The following is a 27,678-nucleotide window of genomic DNA, read 5'->3' as shown; positions in this document are numbered from 1 at the left end:
TACCTGTTTCATCTTTTCAGAATTACTGGATCTTCAGCCTTTACCAATCACAGCTTTGGGATGTGAAGCATATGAAGCATTGTACAACTTTAGCCACTTTAACCCTGTGCAGACACAAATATTTCATACACTGTATCACACAGACTGTAATGTCCTACTTGGAGCACCTACTGGATCAGGAAAGACTGTTGCTGCCGAATTAGCTATTTTCAGAGTCTTCAACAAGTACCCTACGTCAAAGGTCTGTTTGAAGGAATCTATGCTTACATTAAATTAGAAAACACAGTTCATAATCTGTAAACTAGCCAGTTCTAAACACACAGCAGGACTCAATGAGTAGATTTGTCACTCTCTTAGTGAATTTTCTGGTGGGACCAGATCAGTATTAGAATAACTGGCCAGAGGAAACAACAGATGTTGGAGAGGATGTGGAGAAAGGGGAACCCTCTTACAATGTTGGTGGGAATGCAAGCTGGAACAGTCACTTTGGAAAACAGTATGGAGGTTCCTCAAAAAGTTAAAAATAGAGCTACCCTATGACCCAGCAATTGCACTACTGGGTATTTACCCCAAAGATTCAGATGTAGTGAAAAGAAGGGGCACATGCACCCCAATGTTCATAGCAAGCAATGTCCACAATAGCCAAACTGGAAGGAGCCGAGATGCCCTTCAACAGACGAATGGATAAAGAAGATGTGGTCCGTATATACAATGGACTATTATTCAGCCATCAGAAAGGATGAATACCCACTATTTGCATCGACATGGATGGAACTGGAGGGGATTATGCTAAGTGAAATAACTCAAGCAGAGAAAGACAATTATCATATGGTTTCACTTATATGTGTTAACATAAGGAATAGCATAGAGGACATTAGGAAAAGGAAGAGAAAAATGAAAGGGGAGAAATCAGAGGGGGAGATGAACCATGAGAGACTGTGGACTCCAGGAAACAAACTGAGGGTTTTAGAGGGGAGGGAGGTGAGGGACTAGGTTAGCCTGGTGTTGGGTATTAAGGAGGGCACGTATTGCAAGGAGCACTGGGTGTTATACTCAAACAATGAATCATGGAACACTACATCAAAAACTAATGAAGTACTGTATGGTGACTAACATAACATAATAAAAATTAATTAATTAATTAATTAATTAAAATAAAATTTTGGTACATATCCTTCCAAAAACAATCAAAGAATAACTGGCCAGAAAAAATTTTATCTTAAACTTTGGGGTCCTCTAGTTAGGTTTTTAATGTACATGTCGGTTCCCACATGTCCTTTCCTCATTGTGAGATGCATAAGTCATAGCCATATTTATAAGATAAATAATGACTTGTAATCAAATCTTTTTGCTATAAAAGAAATGCTAATACTTTAACAAATACAGTTTGATTATACACATGAAATACAGAGGCAGTTTTTATTCCACATTTCTGCAAATGGCCATATTATTGATGGAAAATAACATGGTGAGTCAAATAAGTATTGATTTTATGCTTTCTTGAAATGTGAAGTACATACTCATAGTTTAGAAGTATTATTTTTCAAGAAAGCTAATTCATACACTGTGATTGGAATTATATGGTATTTTCCTTATCATTTATTATTTTAAAAATGTTTTAACTTCTTTTTCAGTGATTTTCAATTAGTGGCTTTTCTTCCCTGCTTAACTTGAAGTTTTCCTACTTCTCAGTCTATTTTGTGGTTATTGATCCATTATAAGACATGTTAATACAACAGTAGAGCTCTACTCTAATTTTGAAACATTTTATAAAGCAAAGAATTTTTTTTTTCACTAAACAATCTGTATATAAGTTTGGATTATTAAAGACCAGTTGTTGTTGTTATAAAAAAAGGTAGAATACCTAAAATGTGTGACTGTCATCTTCCATAAAATCTGCAATAAATTTAAACAACCATATTTATCTCTCTTTAGAATTTCAAAAGTAGTAACTTTTTTCATGGAAGAGTTAAATTCAGATAATTCTTGATCATAATACCAGGAAAAACTTTCATTTTCATCAGAATATAAAATACCTAAAGGAAATACCTTCAGTATTTTTTTTAATATTTAAAATTTTCTATGTCAAGATTTTTATGATGTATTATATTTCTATCCTACTTTGGATAAAGGTAGTTTGGGCAAATTAATGACTTTTCCCATTAATTTAAAATTTAAAAATAAAAGATACATTTTTAAACCACACTGTCATAGATGTAGATGGAGTTTGCCTTTATTTGAAAATGATGTCACTATTTTCATGAGATCTTTTTACCCTCCCCTCCCCTTTCAGGCAGTATATATTGCACCCTTGAAAGCCCTGGTACGTGAAAGAATGGATGATTGGAAAGTTAGAATAGAAGAAAAACTTGGCAAAAAGTAAGTTCTTGCTTTTTCAGAAGATATGCTTTGAAAAATCTAAAAGGACCAACAAATAAAAGATTTGCATAAACCTGTTGAATGCTTTTACAGTGACTTTCTTAGTCTTTTATTTAAAGGTATTGTACTTAGTGTTAAAATGTTATCAAATTCCCATTGTTTTAATATTGAAAAATGCAAGTCCTTAAATTATTTAATATGAATACTTTTGGGAAGATAATTTTCTCAAAATTTTTAAATTCTAAAACAAAAGAAAAGTAAGTTTTATCTCTTAATTTTTCTTTCATACCATTCAGAGTAACTCCCAGTACATGTTTTGCATGTAAACAATTTACAGAAAAATAGAAATCCATTTAAAGAACCTGACTTTTAAAAAGGTATTTTAGTATTGCCCAAGGTTATTTATTCATTGTGGCATTGTTTTTAATAGCAAGATTGCTGGTAACCTGCGTGCCCAATAGAACATGACTAAATAAATTATGATACATTTACACAAGCAAAATATTCTGTCATTCTATAAAGAATGAACTTTGTATATACTGAAGGAATGATCTCCAGAGATACTATAGAAAATGGTTTTAAGTAAAGCATCCTATCATTTATTTTTTTTTAAATGGCAAAGGATATAAATATGTGGTTGCTTTAGAACAAGAACCAGGTGATTGGAAGATAGACACGTTACAGAGACTGTTCACCACACTTGAATATAGTGCATATTCAAAATAATAAAATGTAAAAATAAAAAATGAATAAAAATAAGCAAAAGCTTTGGGAACACTATACTTGGGGGAACTAATCTTGCCTCTTTTTGTTTTTTGAGGATTAAGACAGATGGAAAAATTATTTAGGGGTTACCTGAAATTTAGAGTTGGCCTCCAGACCCTCTTCCTCTCTGTAAAACTGGGGTCTTCTTAGAATGAGGCAGCACATATGTGCCTCAGCATATGTTATTTATGTCCTATTATGTTTGAATTTGCCTATAATATCTATAGAAAAGAGAAATGAAGCTTACACATAATTATATTCTTAATGAATGCCTCTTTTTGTCTTAATAAGTTAACACTTACCCGTAATTAGAAAGGTGTTTATTCCAACCTATGGAGAAGGAAGTATGAGTTCAACTCTATAAAAACACATAGGGCAGAGACTTTGTAAGCATAATCACAGCAAAGTTTGACACCTTCGCATATCCGCATAAAAGTTAAATTATCAGTTATTTGAATTTATACATTCTCTTAGAATTCTTAAGAAACGTATTTTGGACTCACAGAAACTTTCAGAAATCAAAGGGAGATAAAGTAGGGTTAAGCATTATAAAATTTTATTTTGAAAGGTATTTTTGCCTTTCCAAGGTCATGTGTTATCTGAGAAAGGAGTCGTTTTTCTTCCTTTCCAGAGTTATTGAACTAACCGGGGATGTGACTCCCGATATGAAATCCATTGCTAAGGCTGACCTTATCGTCACCACACCAGAGAAGTGGGATGGAGTCAGTAGAAGCTGGCAGAATAGGAACTATGTGAAGCAAGTCACTATTCTCATCATCGATGAGATCCATCTGCTCGGTGGGTACCATGCTATGTGATACCAGTTTACACATTTTGACTCTGAAATGTGCAGCAGCTGGTATCAGGACCTGCTAAATGATTAACATGTATTATTCCTATTTCCTAGGGGAGGAAAGAGGCCCTGTTCTAGAAGTCATTGTATCTCGAACAAATTTCATCTCCTCGCACACAGAAAAGCCTGTGAGAATAGTTGGACTATCTACCGCGTTAGCTAATGCCAGAGACCTTGCTGACTGGCTCAATATTCATCAGGTATGTGGAAGATTGATAAATAAGCATTTTATACTGTGGCTTAGGTGGCTGTATTAAAGAGGCACTATAACATTATAAACTTAAATATAAAAACTGAAAATGATTTCTTTCTCGTTTTTACTCTAGATGGGCTTGTTCAACTTCCGACCATCAGTACGTCCGGTTCCACTGGAAGTTCACATTCAAGGCTTCCCAGGTCAACATTACTGTCCTCGTATGGCTAGTATGAATAAGCCTACATTTCAAGGTAAGCTTCAGATCCTTGGAATGAAATAGCAGCCATTTTGTGTGGTAGCCTTTAAATGCATTCCAGATAATTTGGATTTCTTTGAACGGGTGGTACTGCTCCAACTTCTACAAATGTAGGTTATGCCGCAGCTGTTAAGGCATAAAAATGTATGCTGAATTAACTATTGAAAATTGGAGAGATTTCATAGATGATACTGTCTTGGAAGTAGAGAAAAAAATGTATTTTTTAAAAGTAATTAAATCATTCTTAATCTATTACGTTATTTTCTTATGGTAGTAGCTTGAACAAATGATAAATAGGAGCTCTAAGTGTAAAAAATATCTCATAATCTTAATCTTTACCAGAAACCATAAAACTTACAAATTTCAGTACTTTTTTTTTTTTTACAGTGCTTCTGTTTTTGTGTTTTGTTTTATTTTTTGGTTTTCCCTTTCTAACAAATTAGGCAAGCAAGAAAGATTTAAGAATAACACTGCTATTTTATTGAAACATGTTTTGTTTAGGCTGCATAAGGAATATTTATCATATCAATTAAAAATAACCTCCAAAATAAATTCTCTAATGTGAACTGCTGTTGATTGTGAGGTGACTTTTTAGCTGCTGTAATTAGCCTTATGACAGAAGCAAAGTATTGATTGTGAACTAGAGACCAGTCTTGGCAGTTCGGATTATTTACACCTCCACAGAAGCGTTGTATAAAATCACTAATGAACAATAAATCTGCCGTGAGCTGTTCAGCCACACCTGTTCTTGCAGCAGCAAAAATCCATTAAATGTTGAGGTTTAAAAAAGAGACAGATTCATTCATGACTATGTGTACAAAAGATACCAATATTGTACTAATACGTGTATTTTAAACATTATATTTCTAATATGATTTATCAAAGCATTACCATTTATATTCTGTAAGATTCGGATAAACTGTGAGTGAGAAATAGCATAAATGAGTTTATTTTTCATGGTATGTATTGTTGTGATTGCTTATATTTATTTAAGGAATGGCCAATTGCATACCAGTGATTGAAATGAAGCATTTTGTGTTCTATAAATCAATAGTAAATAACTGAAATACTTACACTTCTCTAGATATATCAGTACAGTAGCTGTCCTTATAAACTATTTATTATACTTGCAGTGTCTCACTATATTTCTTTGAGTTTAGAAATATGATTTTATGATAGCTTCACTTCTCACTCTTAGGGCATAAATGTAGTCAAGGTCATATCAACATTTTTGTTACAAACCTTGTTTCTTAACCCATAAGAAGAAATTCTGCAGCTCACATTTCAAACAAGAAATTACAAGAAGGTCGAACTTTTTATATAAAACATTTAAATATCTGTTTTAAGAGACCTATGTACACATAAGGATAAATTTTACTTGTACCATCTTATCAGCATTTTGGAGCCAATGTGCAGTAAAGAAATCTTGTTTCCAGTTAGGTCACATGATTTATGTGGCTCTCTAGGTAATTTTTTCTGTCAGTCTTATTACTCAGGTTTCAAACCATTCATTTCCTCTTCTGTGTGTCTACCTTCCATGTGCCATCAGTCACATACAGATTCAGGCATGGTATTCTCTTCAGCTCTCTTCCACATTCTCTTATCTTTACACTTGAAACCTTACACGTGTTTCAGGAAAACAGAAAACCTTCGTTTGACATATCTCTGACTAGTTTATTGATACAAACTCTCAATTATTCCATCGACTGGTACTGACAACAATAAAAGGAATTTTTTTGTGGCTTTTATTCTTAACTGAGTTTTCTTCACTCTGCAGGACTTGACTCTCTCCCCGAGACTCCAGGACCAATTAAGTCTGTAATACCATAGCTTAGGCGAGCAGAAACACAACTCTGAAAACTGAACCTTAGAATGAGTATTCGTTTACAGCTGTTGCTAGAGGGTCGCAGCTTTTATAAGTGTCACCTTCCTCAGGAGCTCAGAATAGAACTGAGACCTGACACAGTTAAATTTCCCCTGCCCAGGCAATGTACTCCCCAAGGTGGGTTCAGCTACCTTTCCTTTCCTACCATTTCTCTAATATGCTGTTGGGTCCAAGTCATACCACAAACAATGCTGAATTTCATGACCAAATTAAGAATTCACTTAAATCAATTACATTAAGTTTCATGCATCCATTTGATATCCTAATGACATGCAGATTCTGGTATAAGTAGCTTACCCTTTTATTTTCCACAACTTTTCAATAGCAATTAGAAGCCATTCTCCAGCCAAACCTGTTTTGATATTTGTCTCATCAAGACGTCAAACTCGTCTTACTGCTTTGGAATTGATAGCCTTTCTGGCTACTGAAGAAGATCCAAAGCAGTGGTTGAATATGGATGAAAGAGAGGTAAGCAATCTATTTTATTTCTATTTCTTATACATGTCAAATTAGTTTGTATTTAATATAATGGAAATTACATATTTAATGATGTTTAGTTTTAATCTATACAAAATTTAGTATAACGTTACAGAAATTTAGGGAAAAAGTAGGAAATGCATAATACTGCCACCTTAACACTATTAATATTTTGATGTATTTTCTTCTACTGTGTTCCTGGTAAATATTTACTTTTATATCCATATTTATTTCTGTATCTCTTCCCTTTAACATCATCACCTATGTGTATTATAATCATATTTGTTGTTCTATTGGAGTGTTCACTGCCCTCATGGAACTTAGAATCAATTTTGCAAAATTAACTTTCTATAGAATATATAATAAATGACCATTTTCAAAAATTTAGAAAACACTAAATGTAAAAATTAAAAATCTGTTTTTTTATTTTTAATATTTTTATTAACCTATCCTTTAACCAAGTAGTAACCATCATTAAAATTGGAAGCAACTATAATTTTTTTTGTCTATGCAATTATAGTCTATTATGTGGCTATCCCATTAAATAAATAACCATACATCCTTATTATTATAGGTTTTTCTTTATTTAGATTTATTTCCTCAGTATAAATTTAAAATTAATGGGTCAAATAATATGGATATTTTTATAGCTTTTCATATACACTGCTAATTATTTTCCAAAAGGGTTGTACCAGTTGATGTTCTCCCACTGATACATGTATTGTCAGCAGTATATGAGAATAAAATAACAATTTTACTACACCCTCATTTGTTGTAATTTATCGATATAAGTAAAATATTCCTTATTATTTTAATGTACATCTTGATTTTTGTGTGATTGAACTTTTTTTCATATATTTGTTTACTATTGGTTGTCTTTTTTTCTTTTTTTGTCTATTCATTCCTTTGGACTTTTATCTTTTTCAGCACAGCATTTTTCTTACAGATTTGTGTGAGAGCCCTAGCAAATTAAAACACACATACACATACACCCCTGAAATTTCATATATCACTTTTTTCCATAAATATTTATTACTATATACATATACACACATACTAATCTCTTGTCTGCTTTTATTAGTTAATTTTGCTAATTCCTTGGATGTCTTTTTGTCTTAGTAGCTTTTTACAAATAGAAGTTTTTGCATTTTGGGGTGCCTGGGTGGCACAGTCAGTTAAGCATCTGACTCTTGGTTTCAGCTCAGGTTGTGATCTCAAGATCGTGAGATCAAGTCCCACGCCAGGCTCTGCGCTCAGCTTGGAGTATACTTGAGTGTCTCTCTCCCTCTCCCTCTGCTCTCCCTCCCAACACTCTCTCTCTCTCTCTCTCTCTCTCTCTCTCTCTCGCCCTCTAAAATAAATAAATCTTTAAAAAAAAAAAAAAGTTTTTGCATTTTGGGGCACCTAGGTGGCTCAGTCAGTTGAGTGTCTGACTCTTGATTTTGGCTCAGGTCATGATCTCAGGGCCGTGAGATGAAGCCCTGCACGCCAGGCTCCTCACTAGGCTGGGTGGCTGGGTGTGGAGCCTGCTTGAGATGCTCTCTCTCCCTCAGCCCTCCCTTCCCTGCTTGCTCTCTCTCTCTCTCTTAAAAAAGAAAAAAAAGAAGTTTTTGCATTTTGTATGATAGTTGATATCATTCTTTGTGATTCTTTCTACTACTTCTAAAGGTAGATATTCCTCTTTCCCTCCATAGATTTATAGATAGTGATTTTCCTTTCTTGTACTTTTCTCGTTTTTTAGAAATATTTTTGTCATTGGAATTATGATGAAAAAGTAGATGAAATCAGTAATAAAATTGTTGCATTGTCTCCCTTCTCTCTCCATATCTCCCCTTTCTCATCTCCTGCAGCCTGAAGAAGAAGAGTCAGAACAGTGTTTCTAACCCACTAGTGTCCAGTCTCAGCAGTTGGCATATTTTCCCTTTCCACTTCTCATGAGTCATTTAGGATTAGTGGACCAGTTGGATAATACTGTATCTATTACGTTTGTGTGTTAACTAATACTAGTTAACTAATAATTCGAAATGTTCTTGTATAGGCCTGTAGGTGACCTTATTCACTGATAAGTAGCAGACCCCAATATTAGTTTCCTATAAAAGGTATCACATGACTCCTTTAAGTAGAGTGACTGCTATCATGTTACCTTTCAGGTTTCATCATTACTTCCTTAATGCTGTTTGTGTATACTAAATCTTTATTTAAGATCAAAATAATTCTGTCAAAAAGTTTCTTGTCCTTTTATTCACTTATTCAGCTAGTATGTTCAAAAGAGTCACCCTGTTGTGTCTAACAGTGTCTTGAACTTAGGAAGCAAATGGTGAAAAATAGATTGATGGAATATTAACAGTTTATGTGCAGCATCTGTCTAGGCTTAATATATTTTCTCTTGTGTCTTATCCCTAAAAATGTTCCAAATGGACACTTTTCTTTGAAGTCAAGGTACAAAGTACATACCTATTGAATACATTTTGAGATGTTTGTTCAAAATGCATATGTGTGTGTGTGCATGGCTGTGCATTTTGCACGTATGTGACTCATATTAACCTTAAATGTGAACCTCATGTCCTCTTCCCAGCTATAGTACACTTACTATTTTTTTTTTTTATTTTAATGTATGAGACCTAAGAAACTGTGGTCAGCTCAGCCATTGTGTAGAATTACTTCTCTGTTTTGTATTTTTTTTTCCTCAGCACAAAAATTTATCACCAAGGCTCATTAGAAACCGTAGAATTTACTTAGCATGGTTTCTGCTATTTTGTAGGTTTTTCACTGCTCAAATAAGACAGCTAGAAATTATGTTATTTCCGGACATTGTGTTTCACCAAGACCATTGCAATAATAAGACAATCCAGGTTTTGTTTCAGTCTTTCCTCTAAAGGTCAACACCTTTAAAATCAAAATGTCAGAGGTTTTGCAACTGATTGCTATGCAAATTCAATCTGATTATACCAATAAAGCAGGTGTTTCAGTTGTTGAATCCACTAATTACCTTAAAATAGGACTTTTTTAACACTTTAATCTTTATGAGAGTTACTTTCCATAATAGTATAGACTAGAAGCTTAGTGACAATTCCTGTTGCTGCTTCTTGCACAGTTTCAGATTGGTGTTCTGCGGCAGGACCAGGTAGGTTAGGTGGGTGGATCAGCAAAGGCAAAAAAAAAAAAAAAAAGTTATCCATCTATCTTCTTAATCCAGTAAATCTTCAAAGTACTAGGAAGCAGGACCACCCCTTCAAGTGTATCATTGATGTGAAATCATACTGCAGCATGGGGAAACCCCAAAAGTAATACCCTTCCATATTTCTCATCAGGAAATGATTGCAAAAGTTTGTGGGCATATGGTGCCATGTCACTTGGATTCTCAGTTTAATAACCACCGCTTCCACCATTAACCCCAAACTGTGGTTGGGTTTTTACATTACCCTCTCAACCTTCAAATCCAAGACAGAAACACCGGAATGCCTGAGCTTCACTGTCAGGAATGCAACAGGAATAGGGAGTATCTTCCCCTCTCTGACCTCTGAGGAGATACTCAGACCCTGGCTGTCTGTAGATAATCTTTCACAGTCTGTTGGCTGGTTAAATCCAGTCACTCTGGTTCTTTTGCCATCCCATTTCAATATTCTCTAGCCAGTGGGCTAAAATATAAAGTTACCCACAACCAATACATTATTCATTTCAATTAGTTAAAATATATAAAATACGTTAGTTAAAATACGCTTAGAGCATATATGAGATAGCAAAGGTAGAGGTCACAGTATTTTTTTGCAACACAGGTCCAAACATATTTGGTCGGGGAGCCAAACACATTTGTGATTTATTTTCTCTACCATCCATCACCTGCACACTTCTTCAAGCAGTCTCTAAGCTAATTAATATTCTTTATCCATTGTAGTAACCAAAACCCACATTCCTGAGACGTTGGAAATTGGCTTTTTATATATGCTTACTATATAAGGCTTTAAAAGTTTTTGATTAGTTTTTCAAGTGGATACAATAGTGTGAGAAGATTTCTCTAGGGTCTATCCAAATTTTCCCTCCCCTTATTGTGTAGCAATAACCCAATTTCTTTATCAGGATTGGTTACCTAAACTACACTATGGCCACATTTTGTTTGTTTACCCCATACAATGAGAGATGTGGCTATTTCAGCTTCTAAGTAAATTGTTACATCCCTTGGATGTTCAGCCTCCAAACTAACACAGCTAGATTTATAGGGAAGGGAAACAAAAATTTTCCAAATGGTTTATTAGCTGTGACTGCAAAAAAACATTTGCACATATTGACTACTGTATCTTCTGGCAATGAGAGGAATAGTATCATTTAATGATTACTACTTCAGAGCATATACCTCATTTTACAAGAGAGCACCCCAACCTTGCCAAAGCAATGTCTCTTAGCTGCCACTCTGAGTCATTCATCTATAAAGCCAGCTCTTTCTGGGTAATGAGGGATGCAATAAGACCAGTGGATCCCATGGTTCCATTGCCTTAATCTTTCTCTATAAAGCAAGTTCCTCAGTCAGAAACATTATCATATGAGATATTAGATGATGTATAAAGTGTTCAGTAATGCTACTATTGAGGCTACTGGCAGCACTCAATAGGCAGGAAAGAGAATCCAAATCCGAAGCGTCCATTCTAGACATCGTCCCAAATAGACATCCCCTCTGTGATAGCAAGGATCCAGTATAATCTTCTTGCTGCCGGTTAGCTATCTGGTGCCCTGGGCAAGGTACTTTATCCTGGGCCTAGGGGTGTTTGCACTGGTGGCATAATAGCTGGGTCTGCCTGAGGAAATGGAAGTCCATGCTTAGCCTGTGCACAGTTTTCATCTCTTCCACCATGGCACCACTTAGTACATGAACCCCACTGCACAAAACAGTGGAATCTGGGAGGGAGCCTGCCTGGTATCCTTAGAAGTGGTCATTTTGCCCACTTGACTGTTAACAGCATTGTCCACACTGCTGTTAACTTTTTGGTAAACATCTTAATGGGATATAGGTAGTCTATTCTGGGACCATTCCAGAATTTCATCCACATAAAACTTGTGCCTTTCTTGCCATCTGCCTTCCAGTAGCACTGTGGTCAAGCTCCTGACCCTTTGACTAACCCATAGCCACAGAGCAAAGTGTGGAGCATCAATTCACATCATCTCTTTGCAGTAAAGTGACAGGGAAATACTTGACACTTAGCTGTTTTGAGAGTCATCCCCAAAAGGAGCTGTGACACCACATCAGTGTACTTCATATGGTGCTGCTATCTTATGCAAAGCCATTTGTAATTTGTAATTTTTTTTTCAGTCAATTTGACGTAAGAAATACCCATAGGGCCTCAGTGGGTTGAATTAGGGATAGCATGGAAGGAAAAGGCACACACGTGGAGTGTTCATGAATTACCTTTCATAATATTCTTCCATCTGGTCCTTTTATTTCTACTAATGATGGACTGCAGCCAGGCACACCCACATGTATAGCTGGAGAGATCAGATAGCTTCAGTTCATGATCGGTAGCTTCAGTTGCAAGATTACCTGGTATCACAGAGTTAGGCATTTTTTGTCTCCCACATCAAAAATACCCATAAGAGTAATCCTCTAACTTAAGTCAATAGGCAGCTCTTACCAGAATTTGTAAAGTGTTCATTTATGTAACATATTTATTGAATATAGCCAACTGATGCCAATTCTCAAGGAGCTCAACTAGATAGAAATTTAAAAATATATATGATGAAGCAAATAATATTAATATTATAAAAATTATTATAAAAATGCGAAATGAAATATGATAAGGGGATGTGGGGCTTCTTTAAATAGAATGGTCAGCAGAGAAGACTTCTTTAAGGAGATAACGTTTAAGCTGAGAACCAAAGCATAAGAACAAGTTAGCTACACCATGAGAGAAGATAATAGCATTTCAGGTAAAGGGAACAGGATGTTAAAGGAACTGAGATCAGCTCAGCTGGAACAGAATAAGCTAGGAGGAAAATGATAAAAATTAAGTTTCAGAGATAGGCAGAAGCCCGCTCATGTAAGGCCTTAGACCCATGGTTACAGAGCTCGGATTTTGATTCTAAGCACTATGGGAAGACAGTCATTTATTTATTTATTAAAGAAACATCTGTTGAGCTCCTTCTGCGTGTTAGGTAAAGTTCCTACCCTGGGAATTAACATTCTTATGGAGATGGTTAGATAAAAAGCAAATATGTCAAATCGTGATAATTTCTGTGGAAAAATAAATAAGCAGGGTAAAGAGAAAAGAGGGTGCTGAACAGTAAAATGTTATACACTGATGGAAGTACAGAATGCCCTTGTGATGAGGGTAGCTTTGAATAGAGAACTAAAGGAAGCAAGGAAACAAACCAAGCAGGTATCTAAGGGGGGGGTCTTTAATTCTCTCAGGGAATTAAAAGGTTTTAAGCTAGGCAAATTACATACTCAATTTGCATTTTAAGATCACTTTTGCTGCTTAGTGGAAAATGGATTGAAGTGGAGGTTAAGCATGGAATTAATGATGGTGGTCGTGACCTAGGGGCCACCTAGAGTGGCGACAGTGGGAATGGAAAGATGTTTTGGCCTAGATTCACTAGGACTTTCTGATAGGTGAGACATGGAGGTTGAGAAAATGAAAAGAATCAAGAATAACTCCCCAGTTATTGACTCTAAACATCTGAGTAAATAATGGTGTCATTTACTGAAATGAAGAGAGCTGAAAGTAGAGGATGGAGAGGAAGGAAAAGACAGATTTGAGCCAAGGGGGTGGCGGGGGGAAGAAAAAGAAAAAAGTTTTATTTTGGATGTTAATTTGTATTTCCAAGACTCTCAGGGCAGTTAGGTATAGGAAGTCTATAAAATCCACAGGAGATGTGAAATGAACATATGAACTTGGGAGCATCAGCATAGAAGCAGCCTTTACCCAGGTAAGCACATGAGAGCCTGAGACAGTGTGTGGAGAACCAGAGGGCCAGGCCTTGAGGGACTCAAGGTAGAGCTTGGGTAGAAAAATGAGGAGCTGGCAAAGGGCACTGGGAAGGTGATGTCAGTAAGCAAAGTCTTAAAACATTGTAGATGAGAGGGTTTTGTGAAGGAAGGAGGGTTTAACTACTTCAAATGTTAATGGGAGCTGAGAGAGATGGGAAACACCAATGGGATTTAGCACTCAGACATCCTGGATGAACGTGGCAGGCAGCATCTCTGACAACTCAAAATCACCACATGTTCAAATTTGGTAGAGTTTCTACTAATGACAGTTTTCTTTTTTTTTTTTTTTAAGATTTTATTTATTTGACACACACACACACACACACACACACACCAGCACAAGCAGGGGGAGCAGGAGAGGGAAAAGCAGGTTCCCTGCTGAGCAGGGAGCTTGATGCGGGGCTCCATCCCAGGACCCTGGGATCATGACCTGAGCCGAAGGCAGACGCTTAACTGACTGAGCCACCCAGGTGCCCCTAACAGCAGTTTTCTATCATTCTTTTGATTCATTTGGTTTTTCATTCAGCCTATCTATTGACCTCTTCCTTATAGGTAAAACGTTAGTACCAGGCTTTGAGGATGGATTTGAGATTGTTGAAAATCAGAAATTAAGTTGAATTTAATATAGGGTAATGACATTTTCAACTCAAAAATCTGTTTTATTATCAAACCAAAATAGATTTAGCTTATGATACAAAAGTCCCACCCCAAGTGCTTTCTATTTTGATCAGTTCTCAGACCTCTTAGTGACTGACCAGTAGAGAAATTATTAGGCTAACAAAATATTAAGTAACAAAACAGACATTATCCACAGATTTTCTGAGCATTGGACATTTGAACTTAGTTGGTCTTCATGGAGTAGTTGTGCAATTCAGAGCAGCTGCAAAACATGAGGCTGTTTTATTTTGTCATAATTGATATCATGCATGTCTTAATGAAGAAAGAGGCAAAGGTCTTATGCTTAGTAATAATTGACATATTTATAGACTACTATATAGTTCATTAAAGGCTTATATTAAGTCATTTAATCATGAATTCTGGGAGGGTTGTTCTTGTTATCCCAGTTTTACAGATACAAAAATTGAAACTTGAAAGAATTAAGTAATTTCCCCAATAGCATGAAATAAATGGAGCTCAGAAACTCAAAACCGGGATAGCTGACCCAGCTTTTTCACTCTGCCATACAGTAACTGAAATCTTTGACAACACACTGACTAGAGAAAATGGAAAAGTCACAGTGCCCATATGTGTTTTGATAGGGATGGAAATATACAGTAAAGACAGAAAAGTCAGTAGCTACAGTATCAAACACGGGCAGCCGCTAAGAACTGTGTCATTCTCAGTCGTGAGTGGTGATATTTTCGTTTATAAAAGAAGATACTTTTAGATATTCTTAATTTTTAGGCATAGGAGTGGAAATACTCAAATACTGAAGAATAAATAGATTTGCTAATCATCTTCATAGCTCCCCAGTTGTGAGTGTGGTACACAATTCATTATTTCAAGTCTTACCTGTTTTTTGCACATAGTCTAAAACAGTGAGGCCCAGGCTTAAGCCAAATGAATGATTTCATCATTTTAAGTAGTTATTTTAAGTATATCACATTCCTGTGGTAATTAGAAGTTGGTATTTTGGTTGAGAACATGGACTGGAGCCAGGCCTCTTGTGTTCAATACTGACTGCCCATTACAAGCTACTTGACCTTGGTTGGGTGTTAAGCCTCTGAGCCTTACCCCTTCATCTATAAAAAAATAATAATAATAATCCTATCCTTACAGGATTGTTGTAAGTATTAAATGCATTAAGTTATGTAATATACTTAGAACAAGCCTGGAACAGAGGTAAATGTTCAATAAGTGTTAAATGTTATTACCATTATGGTACAGCACCATTGAATACCTTATAAATAGATGTTTTTTTTGCTGAAATCTCTGTGGTTAAATTTGCTGTTATTTTTATAATATTTTGCTTATGTTCCTCCACAAATTTAATTCATATTATTATAGTATTTGTTCATTTAAAATTATGCTACTTTAGCAAATTAATTTTATAACATCCCTTTCATCAGCTTTATCTGCGTTAAAAGCTTTTCAATATATGGACATGTTCTCCAAACATGTGTTAGAATCTGAACTCTCCAAAAGTGGAAATAAGCATAAAATGTATATTCCAGAATAAATATGAAGCACTGACTTGGATTTCCTACCAATAGCATAGTGAATTAAGTTAGAAACATTAATAAGGAAAAATCTTTAATATTTCACCCTACAAACCAGTTTTGATATTGCTATCATTAAGAATTAGGACAAGCTAAGAAGGAAACACTGAAAATAGTATTGTGTTTATTTAGCAGACATAGCAAAGATTTACATGTTATTGTTTAGATTTCATTTATATATGTAATTCACATGTAATCGTATGTTTAATTACATATATTAATAGTATGGTAAATCATTTGAGGTGTCATTGTTTTGGGCTTCAGAGAGGACAGCAAGGAATATATTATGAGGAGTGTTGGCAAAGATTGGAAACTTACTATCTTTAATTAATTACTATTATTTTTAAATTTCTTTTCCCTTAGTAGATCAGCAGGATGTTCTAAAGCGTTTCTTTCATTTTAGTTTTTTCCCCTTCAGTCTGTGGGGTTTATCATATAGAAGTTTATTTTAAGAAATTAACACTTGGTAATTGTAAGGAAATGTTTTAACTTTAACATCTGTACCAGATGTGATATATTTAATTATCTTTGTTTTTAAAAAGTCTTCGTAACTTTCATTATTCTTCTGTATGCTGCATCTTTTATTGAGCATTTTAGACAGTTGATCAGCATTATTCAGTGGCATATGGTCTGAGTCTGACGTGCTTTGAAAAGAGTACAGAGTTTTCTGATAATGAGGATTCTGTGAAAATGGGAAAACCAGCACAACAGATATGCTTTGAGAAAGTATGGGTTTTTAGCATCTTGAAACAATATATCACACTCAAAGGGACAGAATTGGGCTGTACAATCTGTTAGCTCATTCTTGTCCAATCTGGTCTCCTCCTTTCTTTTGGAGCCAGCATTGTCATCAACTCACTGAATTATATTCTGACTGGAATGTATTTCAGGCACAGAGTAATGTATCTACTTAAATGGAATCCTGTATTTCTACAAAAGCTTTTTGAGTATAATAAATTTAAAGTATAAAAAAAATTCTATTAAGTTAAAGTAATTGGTTCAACAGTTTACATATGTGCCTCCTCCCCCATCACCCTAAAAAAAAAAAAAAAGCCACTATTTAGAGGAATATAGATCTGTTTTTCTTTTACGTATAATCTGAATAATTTTTTTTGGTTTAACTATCAGGTAGTCAGTCAGACATATTTCAAAGACTGTTGGAAAGATACCTATACATTACAACAAATGTTGGTTGAACAGAAATGAACTATGGAATTAAAACTTCCTCTATCAATGTTTTAATTATCATAATTATTCTTATTAAAATTCTATAGCAGCCTTACTTAACAAGAATTAAGCCTTAATGTCTTAAGACATCCATTGCATGTAGTAAGTGAATTTTTCTCCTAACCATCTAGAATGGTACTATCTTTGGAAAAACTAAAAAGAATGTAATTCAGATACTTTTTGTGAGGTTTAATTCTCTCACGGAATCAGGGTTGAGAGTCTACTCTGTAGTATTCAGGATTGCTGGGTCTTTTAATTTGAAATATACTGGATGGTGTAAATGAATTGAGTGTTACATTAGAGCTATATTATTTTATGTAAAGGACTAAATGTGATAATCTTTGTGAAGTGTTAAGCACAATGCCTGACACATAATAAGTACTCAACAAATAATATGTATTACCATGTTTTAAGCTTTCATTATCCAAAGTTTCTCAAAAATTTTGCTTGTTATTACATCATGATCAAGATGAAACATTCTAAGTATGTAATTTAATCAAAGGTGTATAGAATTTAATCAATAGTTTATATTTTCAAACTTAAACAGGCTGTCCTGGTAGTATCTTATGCTTAATGACTACCATTACTATAAATTTTGCTTTTTTATGATGTTCAAATAACTCAGAATTCATCCACAGTAACTATGTAATAAATGAAGTTGTTTTTTGTAATTGTCCTCATGAGGATTTTAGGTCTTTCCCAGTTCAGATAGGCAAATAGTTCTTTTTAATGCATTGATTTATGTGAAAGAGGGGGCCAGGAGAATGAGAAACAGCTTCCCTGATGTAGAAGGACAAGATAGTAATGCCTCACCAAATCTCCTGCCATAGGATTCTCTAGCTTTCCTATAGTAAATGGTTTATTTTGAGGGGTATGATTGGCATTGCCATGAAACACTATAAATTATACAAGTTATAAAATTATTACTGTTATTAAGTTATGAAACTGAAAAAATTCCCTGAAATTAATTGTCACAGCAAGAATATCAGTGAATTATTTCTTGATAGTGTAAATTGAAGATATTTATGCAGTGAACTATTGAACAAAAAAATGGATAATAGGCTGTCACTTGAGGATGGCTAACATATAATTTATAAGACAAGACAAGCACCTTTCTTTATAGCATACATATGTAGTCAGCTTACTTATCCTTTGCTAATTTTAAAGGTAAAGTAGATTTATGTTAATACATTTCCATATCCTTGCTTAACAATTTATAAAATGAGTATTCAGGAATATCAGGTTACCATACTGTGTGAAACAGAAAGAACTGTTTACATATTGCATTCAGTTTGGGGGAAGTTGATAAATAACATGATGTGTATATGATTAAAAGATTACTTTGTTTCTATGCAATGCTTTTTATACATTAAGAACTATTAAAAAGCCAAATTTCATCTTCCTATTTTTTGAATTATTAGTGTAAAAACAACTTATTTCCACATAAAAAAATTTGGAAAATTTTTCTTTCCATTGAAAATAAGATGGGTAAGAATGAAAGCAATTGGAGTGCTTCATATATGAATATATTGTCTTATGCATTTTTACTAAACTGCAGCAGCCGGGTAAACTTTTGTGAGATTTTTGTGAGCTGCTCGTTGGTTTCTTCACAACCAGGAGAATGAATGTATTACAAGTATATTTGTGTATATAAGAGGTGCTTAATAGTAGAAGGAAAAACGAAGAAATGAAGTCTGAAGACAGTGTCGGTTATTTATACTATGTCAGTCTTCAGGCATATAAAAATTATACATGTACCCATTTCCAAGTTTATCCTCCACTGTTGTTCACTGTTGGAATATGGTAGGGAAGCTATAGATACAACAAAAATATGTCATTCATTTAACTGCTCATATATTCTCAAACCGCTTGATTTCTACATTACTCCCCGCCATGGAGTTGTCCAAAAAGAAGATCCCCATACTGCATCTTGTATCATCATCTGCTTTAAGGACCAGTAGGAGTCTATCATTAAACAGAAAGAGATTGGGCTTTCTATTTAGTTCTTTACAGGGAGTAAGTTTTATAAGAAAATAAGACTTGTTTCTGTTGCCATAAAATCTGTGTTGCATTAAGTATTTTCCATGTAGAATGGAAAGTGATAGAATATTCAGAGATAATACAAAAGTTTCAGAAACTGTTTGGACATATGAAAACTTAGTGAGCTAAACTGAGGCTGGAATGAAATAACTTTACTACATATATAGCTTAATAATAGCTCTAACTGATAAAAAGCCATTATAAACCAGTAAGAAAAAAAAAAAAAGCTATCATATCCACTTAAAAAATGAAAAGGTAATTTACCAAAAAAAAGTTAGTAGATATGAAAAGTACTGTATGGTGACTAACATAAGAAAAGAAAAGAAGAGAAGAGAAAAAAAAAGTATTTAACTGCACTGTTGATCAAAGAAATGAAAAGTAAACAAAAATATACCAGTTTGATTTTTTAAATAAAGAAGCTGAGGCTCAGAGAGGTTATATGACTTGCCCTGGGTCATTAAGTTCAGTTAAGAAAGCCTAAATTTGAATGATTCCTGACTGTTCAGTGGGATTATGACTGATTTTTTTGCATTAATTTTTTTGTCCATATTTTCTAAATTTTTAGCAATGAGCCAAAAAGATGGAAGGTTTTTCTATTACAGAAGATGAACAAGACACTGAAACATTTTAGGCAACATTATATCCTTTCTAATAGTTGTTACTCATTTAAGGAGATATTGCATTTATCCACAGATTTTTTTTTCCTTCATGCATGAGAATAAAATGGATAACATTAAACTTTAATTCATTTAGGATATACATTCTCACTAGCTAGTTTCAATTAATTTAACTTTAATCATAACTGTAGATGAGGCCTGTATTTTTGTTTTATGTAGTATATGAATCAAAAAACAAAACGAGTCCATTATAATCTTAGAATGAAAATTTCACCTACATCCTGTCATTGTGCTTCTATTTGCAGATGGAGAACATCATTGGAACACTAAGGGATTCCAACCTGAAGCTGACACTTGCTTTTGGAATAGGAATGCATCATGCTGGACTACATGAGAGGGACCGAAAAACAGTAGAGGAGCTGTTCGTAAACTGTAAAGTTCAGGTATTTTATTTTTCATAAACAGATATTTAAATGTAACTTTAAAAGTTATATTTTAGTTAAATATATTTTATTTTCTAGGTTCTGATTGCTACAAGTACGTTAGCCTGGGGTGTAAACTTTCCAGCTCATTTAGTAATTATTAAGGGAACAGAATATTATGATGGAAAAACAAGACGTTATGTGGATTTTCCCATTACAGGTAATTTTTTAAAAATTTACAGATACAATAAGCTTCTATTTTAGCCTTAATCTGAATTTGCGTGAATGGAATTGTAGAGAGTTGATCACATTTAACATATGTGATGAGCAAATTGTAAATTTTTGTTTCCAATGCAAATACTGTTCAAAGTATTGAGCCGTTTTATTTACTTTTATGAACCTAATTTGTTAATAAATATCGAAAGCATAACTAATGGTTTCAAATTCACAAATAGATATAAAGTACTGACTAATAGCTATTAGTGACTTAATAAATTATAGTTAAACATTATACCATTTAATTTTAAATCTGTTTCACCAGAAATACTTCCATGGCACTTCTAGAAACAAAGGGTTTGTTGCTTCAATGTGTCCATGAACATTCCTTTAACATATTTTAAAACTTGATAAAAGCATTATCAGTGAGTTCTGAAGAGGGAAATATACTGTGTGTATTTCCACTCAATGATTACATGTAAAAACTATATTTCTAAACCCTTTTTTACCTCAGAGATTCCTGCAGTAAAAAGAAAGAACATTTATACCATAAGTGGGAAGAGGGTGAGGCCTAAATGGACTCATGGGGTCGATTCCTGGGGAAAAATAATCAAATTAATCTGCTGAAGAGATTTACCCATATATGTCTTACTTTTTCTTATTTAATTAAAATAGTAATAACTCTTTTCTTAAGATTTTGTTTATTTATTTGAGAGCGAGCACACACAAGCAGGGAGAAGGGCGGGGGAAAGGGAGAGAATCTCAAGCAGACTCTATGCTGAGGGTGGAACCCAACGTGGGTCTCAATCCTACCACCCTCAGATCATGACCTGAACTAAAACGAAGAGTCAGATGCTTAACCAACTGAGCCACCCAGGGACCCCTAGTAATAACTCTTAAACAGCATTTTTAAGCATTTAACTAAAGGAAACATCATTCTTACTTTTACAAACAGTAAGAGAGACCCTTTTCGGGGATTCAATTTCCTGTCAAAATGAATTGGTTATTTAATTATTAGGGAACTCAACAGTAGGCATCAAAGATAATATGCACACTCTTAAAATATTCTGTATTCTTTGTTATTTTGTTGTGTTGTCAAACATGCTATAATCACTAAATATACCTTGTGCTATCTGCCACATTGTGGAATACCTCTTGTTCTCTTTTTTATAGATGTACTCCAGATGATGGGGCGTGCTGGGAGGCCTCAATTTGATGACCAAGGCAAAGCTGTAATTCTGGTTCATGACATAAAGAAGGATTTTTACAAAAAATTTCTTTATGAACCTTTCCCGGTAGAGTCAAGGTAAATTTTGCTATAAATTAATTTAAATGGATTCATGGCATAGCAAGTTAATATTTATCTCATGATATTTTATTAGATAAAAATCAGTAAAAGCTCTAATTCAAAAGAATTATTTGAAATGAAACTGAATTATCACTGTAAGACAGAATTCAATTATAATTTCATTTTTTAAAAACCTTTTAAAAGAAGCAGTGCCATGCAGTGTTGAATCACATGAACTCTGGAGCCAGATAACCTGGGTTCATATCTGAGCTCCACTACTTACTTCCTTGATCTTCAGCAAGTTACTTGATTCCTCAGTGCCTTAGTGCACCTATCTTTAAAGTGGAGATAATAGCAACACTAGCTATCTCATAGGTTACTTGTTATGATCAAATGTATAGTGCTTCTACCAGTGTCTATCCCATAGTAAGCATTTAATTGTTAGTTTGATGTGCGTTTTTGTACTGTAGTTAATAAAGAAATATCCAAAATAAAGGGACTTGTAATGAATAATTTAGGCTACTGCCTTATTTCAGAATTATCACATACTTCTCCGTGGCCCAGTAAACTACCCCTTTGACAAAGGCTTCCCTCATTTTCTCAGTGGAAAATAGCCTTTCTCCCTCAGATTTATATATTTTTTATTTATAACTTTTGTTACTTGCTATCTTTTGTTGTCTTTTTTTATTATGTTATGTTAATCACCATACATTACATCATTAGTTTTGATGTAGTGTTCCATGTTTCATTGTTTGCATATAACACCCAGTGCTCCATGCAGTACGTGCCCTCTTTAATACCCATCACCAGGCTCACCCATCCCCCCAACCCCCTCCCCTCTAGAACTCTCAGTTTGTTTCTCAGAGTCCATAGTCTCTCATGGTTTGTCTCCCCCTCCGATTTCCCCCCCTTCGTTTTTCCCTTCCTGCTATCTTCTTCTTTTTTTTTTTCAACATATAATGTATTATTTGTTGTCTTTTTTAATACACTGTATTCTAACTGCAAAAGACAACACGTGTTTCTAATTGATAGTGTAAATAGTTACTGGAGTTTTTATTATAAGTGCTCATGTTCCATTTTTTTAATTTAGAAAGTATAAAAACATGGATTCACTTAACACTGTGCTGAGAGAAAATTTATGATCCCATATATAATATATATGTATTATATATAAATATATATAATAAGATATATATATGTTTTAAAAGAAAGCATGAATAATCTAAATATCCATCTCAAAAATTTGGGGAAAAAATTAACAAATTGAACTCAGAAGAGAAGAAAGATAAGAGCAAGAATCAAAGATCTGAAACCAAATATACATTAGAAAAACATCAAAAAGTCAAAAGTTGGTTTTTGAAAAGAATGAAATCGATAAACCTTTAAGTCTGATCAAAAATACAGAAAGAAAGAATGAACAAAATAATATTAGCAATGAAAAGATCACAGGCATTAAAAAGATATGAAAAACATTATGCAAGTAATTTTAAAATTTAGATCAAATGGTAAAATTCATCAAAAAACATCAAACTGAGGGTTGCTGGAGTGGTGGGGGGTAGGAGGGATGGGGTGGCTGGGTGATAGACATTGGGGAGAGTATGTGCTATGGTGAGCGCTATGATTTGTGTAAGACTGATGAGTCACAGACCTGTACCTCTAAAACAAATAATACATTGTATGTTTAAAAAAAAAAAAAAAGAAGATAGTGGGAAGGAAAATGAAGGGAGCGGAAATCAGAGGGGGAGACGAACCATGAGAGACTATGGACTCTGAGAAACAAACTGAGGGTTTTAGAGGGGAGGGTGTGGGAGGATGGGTCAGCTCACTGGTGGCTATTAAGGAGGGCACGTATTGCATGGAGCACGGGGTGTTATACGCAGTGAATGATGGAACACTACATCAAAAACTAATGATGTAATGTATGGTGACTAACATAATAAAATAAAATTAATTAAAAAATAAATAAAATGAAAAAAACTTATCAAACTGACATAAAAGAAATAGAAAATCTAAATGATCTCTTATTTATCAAAGCAACCGAATCTAAAACTTAAGATCTTGCCATAAAGAAATCTTCGGACTCAGATGCTTTACTAGTGAATTCTTCATAACATTAAGGGTGAAGTAACATCAGTCTTAAATGAACTTTTCTTAATAGTAGAGAAGATAAGACTATTTGCCAACTTATTTATAAGATCAGAGTAACCATGATACCAAAACCTGATAAGAAGTTTACCAAAAAGGAACATTAACAAACCTGTAACTTTCATGAATATAAATATAGAAATCCTAAACAAAACATTAGTAAATCAAATTATGTATAATTTATTTTATAAATGTGAAGTTGATTTATTATTTGAAAATAAATTATTATAAATTACTATAATTTACTACATTAGCAGGAAAAGATGAGAAAATCATATGATTATTTCATAGATTTAAAAAAAAGTATTTGAAAAAATTCCACACCAATTTATAATAAAAATCTTAGCAAACAGGAATATAAGGAAATGTCCTTAATCTGATAGAGTAAATCTAATGCAAACATCATAAGTAATAATGAAATAGTGAAAAGTTCTCCCTTTGAGATAGGGAATGATACAGGAATATTGTTCCCCCCACTTCCAGTAAGCATTGTACTAGAAGCCCAAGCCACTGCAATAAGGTAAGGAACAGAAGTAAGTCAGAATATTCTTTTGAACAACGGTAGTGACTAAGCAGCACAAAAGGAGGGCTTCTGGGGAACTGGAAATACTTGATCTTAGTGTTGGTTACACAGATGTGTTCACACTGCGAAAATTACTTGAGTTGTACATGTATGATTTATGTAATTTTCTATATGTATATTTCAGTAGTCAACTAAAAATTTTAATTTTGTACCTTACTATGACTATTATTAATACTTACCTATCATGGAGTATTCCATAGTGTACATATTAACTTCTCTATTAATGGGCCTTTCGAGAGTTTCCTATTTTTTTTCTTACGGATAATGTTGCAGTGAAGTAATTTGCTTCCCTACCCTCATCTGTAAATGTTTCTCTGGCAGGTGATAGTGAAAAGTGAAATTGCTGCATCATAGAGATCATTCAAATAGATATTGCCAAGTTGCCCTCCCAATTGAGTATACAGATTTATACTCTGCTACTGATGAATTGAGAGTAATATAGAAACTTGTGTTGTTATTTTTTAATCATATAATTTATTACCATTTTCTCATGTTCTTAAACATCCTTTGCAAAACCTATTTTTAATACCAGCGTATTGTCCCACATATCATAATTTATTTAGGTTTTCTTTTGTTGGACACTGCTTCCCCTTTTTTTTGCATTTTACATAAGAAACTAAAATGAACATTATGTTATACTAGTCTTTCAACACATCTGATCATCTTTGAATACTCTGCAACACCTAGCACAATTATGTTTCATATCACTAGGAACTTAATACTCACTGAATAAATGAAAGGAATATATATCTTTACTCTCTCATAACTGTCATCCCTTTCCTGCCAACTCTCCTTTCATCAGCCTCAATACTATTCCAGTACCCCATAAGTATACTCTTCCCTACTCTCTAAGTCTTCTGTTGCCCACTCTTACCTTTCTACTTTTGGCTGTCATCTTCTCCTGAAAGTTACTAGCCCCATTCTGTCAGCCTGCTATATGAGATAAAGTGTGTTTCATTTAATGTTCATGTATGTTTCCCATGTCTTGTTCACTATATAGCTTATTGGGAGTGCTCTCTGACCATTTAAATGCAGAGATTGCTGGTGGTACAATTACATCTAAGCAAGATGCAATGGATTATATTACCTGGACCTACTTTTTCCGACGTCTTATCATGAACCCCAGGTAAGTGCAGGGCAGCTATTATCATTCTGTTTCACACTGAACGAAATTATGTTTGAAAGTAATAATCCCTGAATTTCAGTACATAACAAAAAAGTCAGAACTTTGGGCATTCTAGGTATATGAATTTTCCCAGAGAATCACATGATTATCTCTGATATTACAATATATTATGATATATTTGAAAATGAATAATGGTATGCATTTATTCCTTAGCTTATTTTCGTTAACTTAGGATATCCTTGAGGAGTTTGCTCTGTAGTAAGAGAGACAGGACACCTGAATTCATTAAGAAATGTGCTAAACTAGATGGTAGTTACTGCCTTAGGTGCAGCTGGAATTCAGAGAAGAGTGAGGCTTGTGCAGTTATAGAGGGAAGACTTTGTCAGGCATCTGTAATGGTTAATAAGAACCCTGTAGGAGGAAATAAAATTAGGGGAGTTGTGGTGGAGTGTCTTTTATTTTCAGGCAGTATAGGTAGATCTTCTTCATTGAGCACCTATTTTTCAAACGTTATGTAGATTTTGAGGGTAAAAAATTAGTGTACCTTATCCCCTATCTTCAGTGGCTGATCTTTTAATGTGGGAAAAAGACTTATAAATGATTACAATGTAAATCATAAGTGCTCTAATAGAACTGTATTAAGCCTATGAGAGTAAAATCTTCAGAGAGGTGATACTTCAATTTTGAATTGAAGTAGAAAAGGTAAGAGGCACAAAAATACTATATGGACGGGGGAGGGGAAAGATGGTGGAGGAGTAGGGGACCCTATTTCAACTGGTCCCCGGAATTGAGCTGGATAACTACCAGACCATTCTGAGCACCCACGAAACTAGCCTGAGATGTAAGAAGATCTGGATCTCTACAAACAGAAGATCTCAGGCAGTTGGTTTTGAGGTACAAAGCAGAGAGCCCTGATCCTGTGGGCAGATACCAGAGGATAAACGGCAGCGGGAGGGTGCCTGGACATGGGGATCCTACACCACCGTTGAGTGACAGCCTCACGCGCTGCGGACGGGCACAGACTTGCAGACCGGTAGCATCGGGAAAGGACTTTAGGGCAGCCCCCGGGTGGAAAATCAGACCGGCAGGGTCGCGTGCACGCGAACCGCAGCCGCACAGACAGAAACCCAGAGCAACGGTCACGCGCACGCGAACTGCAGGGTCTAGTATGCGAACTGGGAGCTGCTGGCGGTTTTAGAAGCACAAAGGGCAGAGACGTGCCCCGACCTGGAGGCAGGACTGGGAGCGCTGTGGAGGGGTTGCACAACCCAGGACGCTGCAGTTTATAGCAGCACAGACAGAAATGGAGACGGTGTGGCCTGGAGAGCGCACTGAAGAACAGACTGAGGTCTCTCTGCTCTGAGGCGCAGAGGGTTGGAAACTGTCTCTTCTGCTCTGACTCCCGGAAGAGACGCAAAAAGCCCCCAGGGAAAGGCGCCAGAGAACAAAAGCCCCAAAGACTGATTCCCACTAAGCCCATCCCCCGCCACAGGGGCGCAGGGCAACTCTGCCCAAACAGGGTTGCCTGAGTAACAGCGCGGCAGGCCCCTCCCACAGAAGACAAGCTGCGAAAACAAGAGGCCAGCAACCCTAAGGTCCCAAGAAAACAGGTGCATCTTGCTTGGGTTCTGGTCAATAATTTCGACTCTGTACATTCCCTCAAACACCCATCAACAGAATGACTAGGAGGAGGAGCCCCCAAAACAGAAAAGACTCAGAGATTATGACTTACCATGCTGCAGATTTACAAATGGATGCAGACATAACCAAGATGTCAGAGATGGAATTCAGGCTAGCAATTGTGAAGACAATGGCTAGAATGGAGAAATCAATTAATGGCAACATAGAGTCTCTAAGGGTAGAAATCAAAGGGGAATTGGCAGAACTTAAAAATGCTATCAATGAGATCCAATCCAATCTAGATAATCTAACAGCTAGGGTAACTGAGACAGAAGAGAGAATAAGCAATCTGGAAGACAGTATAACAGATAAAAAGGGAAAAGAGGAG

The 27,678-nt window shown here is 34.9% G+C and overlaps 1 protein-coding gene across 2 annotated transcripts in view; it reads left to right on the top strand.

The window, feature by feature from the left end:
- The window catches only part of ASCC3 (activating signal cointegrator 1 complex subunit 3), a 301,692-nt gene that overhangs the window by 206,092 nt on the left and 67,922 nt on the right, over positions 1–27,678 (top strand). For both annotated transcript variants that reach the window (XM_006727550.3, XM_081828714.1), the window contains exons 25-34: positions 21–241; positions 2,294–2,379; positions 3,776–3,942; positions 4,052–4,197; positions 4,324–4,444; positions 6,660–6,802; positions 20,196–20,333; positions 20,412–20,532; positions 21,702–21,834; positions 25,545–25,670. In XM_006727550.3, the coding sequence (XP_006727613.2) occupies positions 21–241; positions 2,294–2,379; positions 3,776–3,942; positions 4,052–4,197; positions 4,324–4,444; positions 6,660–6,802; positions 20,196–20,333; positions 20,412–20,532; positions 21,702–21,834; positions 25,545–25,670 (1,402 nt within the window). The remainder of the gene's footprint in view (positions 1–20; positions 242–2,293; positions 2,380–3,775; positions 3,943–4,051; positions 4,198–4,323; positions 4,445–6,659; positions 6,803–20,195; positions 20,334–20,411; positions 20,533–21,701; positions 21,835–25,544; positions 25,671–27,678) is intronic.

This window comes from Leptonychotes weddellii, chromosome 8 (genome assembly GCF_054177405.1).
Source record: "Leptonychotes weddellii isolate Sample4059 chromosome 8, ASM5417740v2, whole genome shotgun sequence".
NCBI classification, from domain to species: domain Eukaryota; kingdom Metazoa; phylum Chordata; class Mammalia; order Carnivora; family Phocidae; genus Leptonychotes; species Leptonychotes weddellii.
This window is presented reverse-complemented; position numbering and strand designations above follow the sequence as displayed.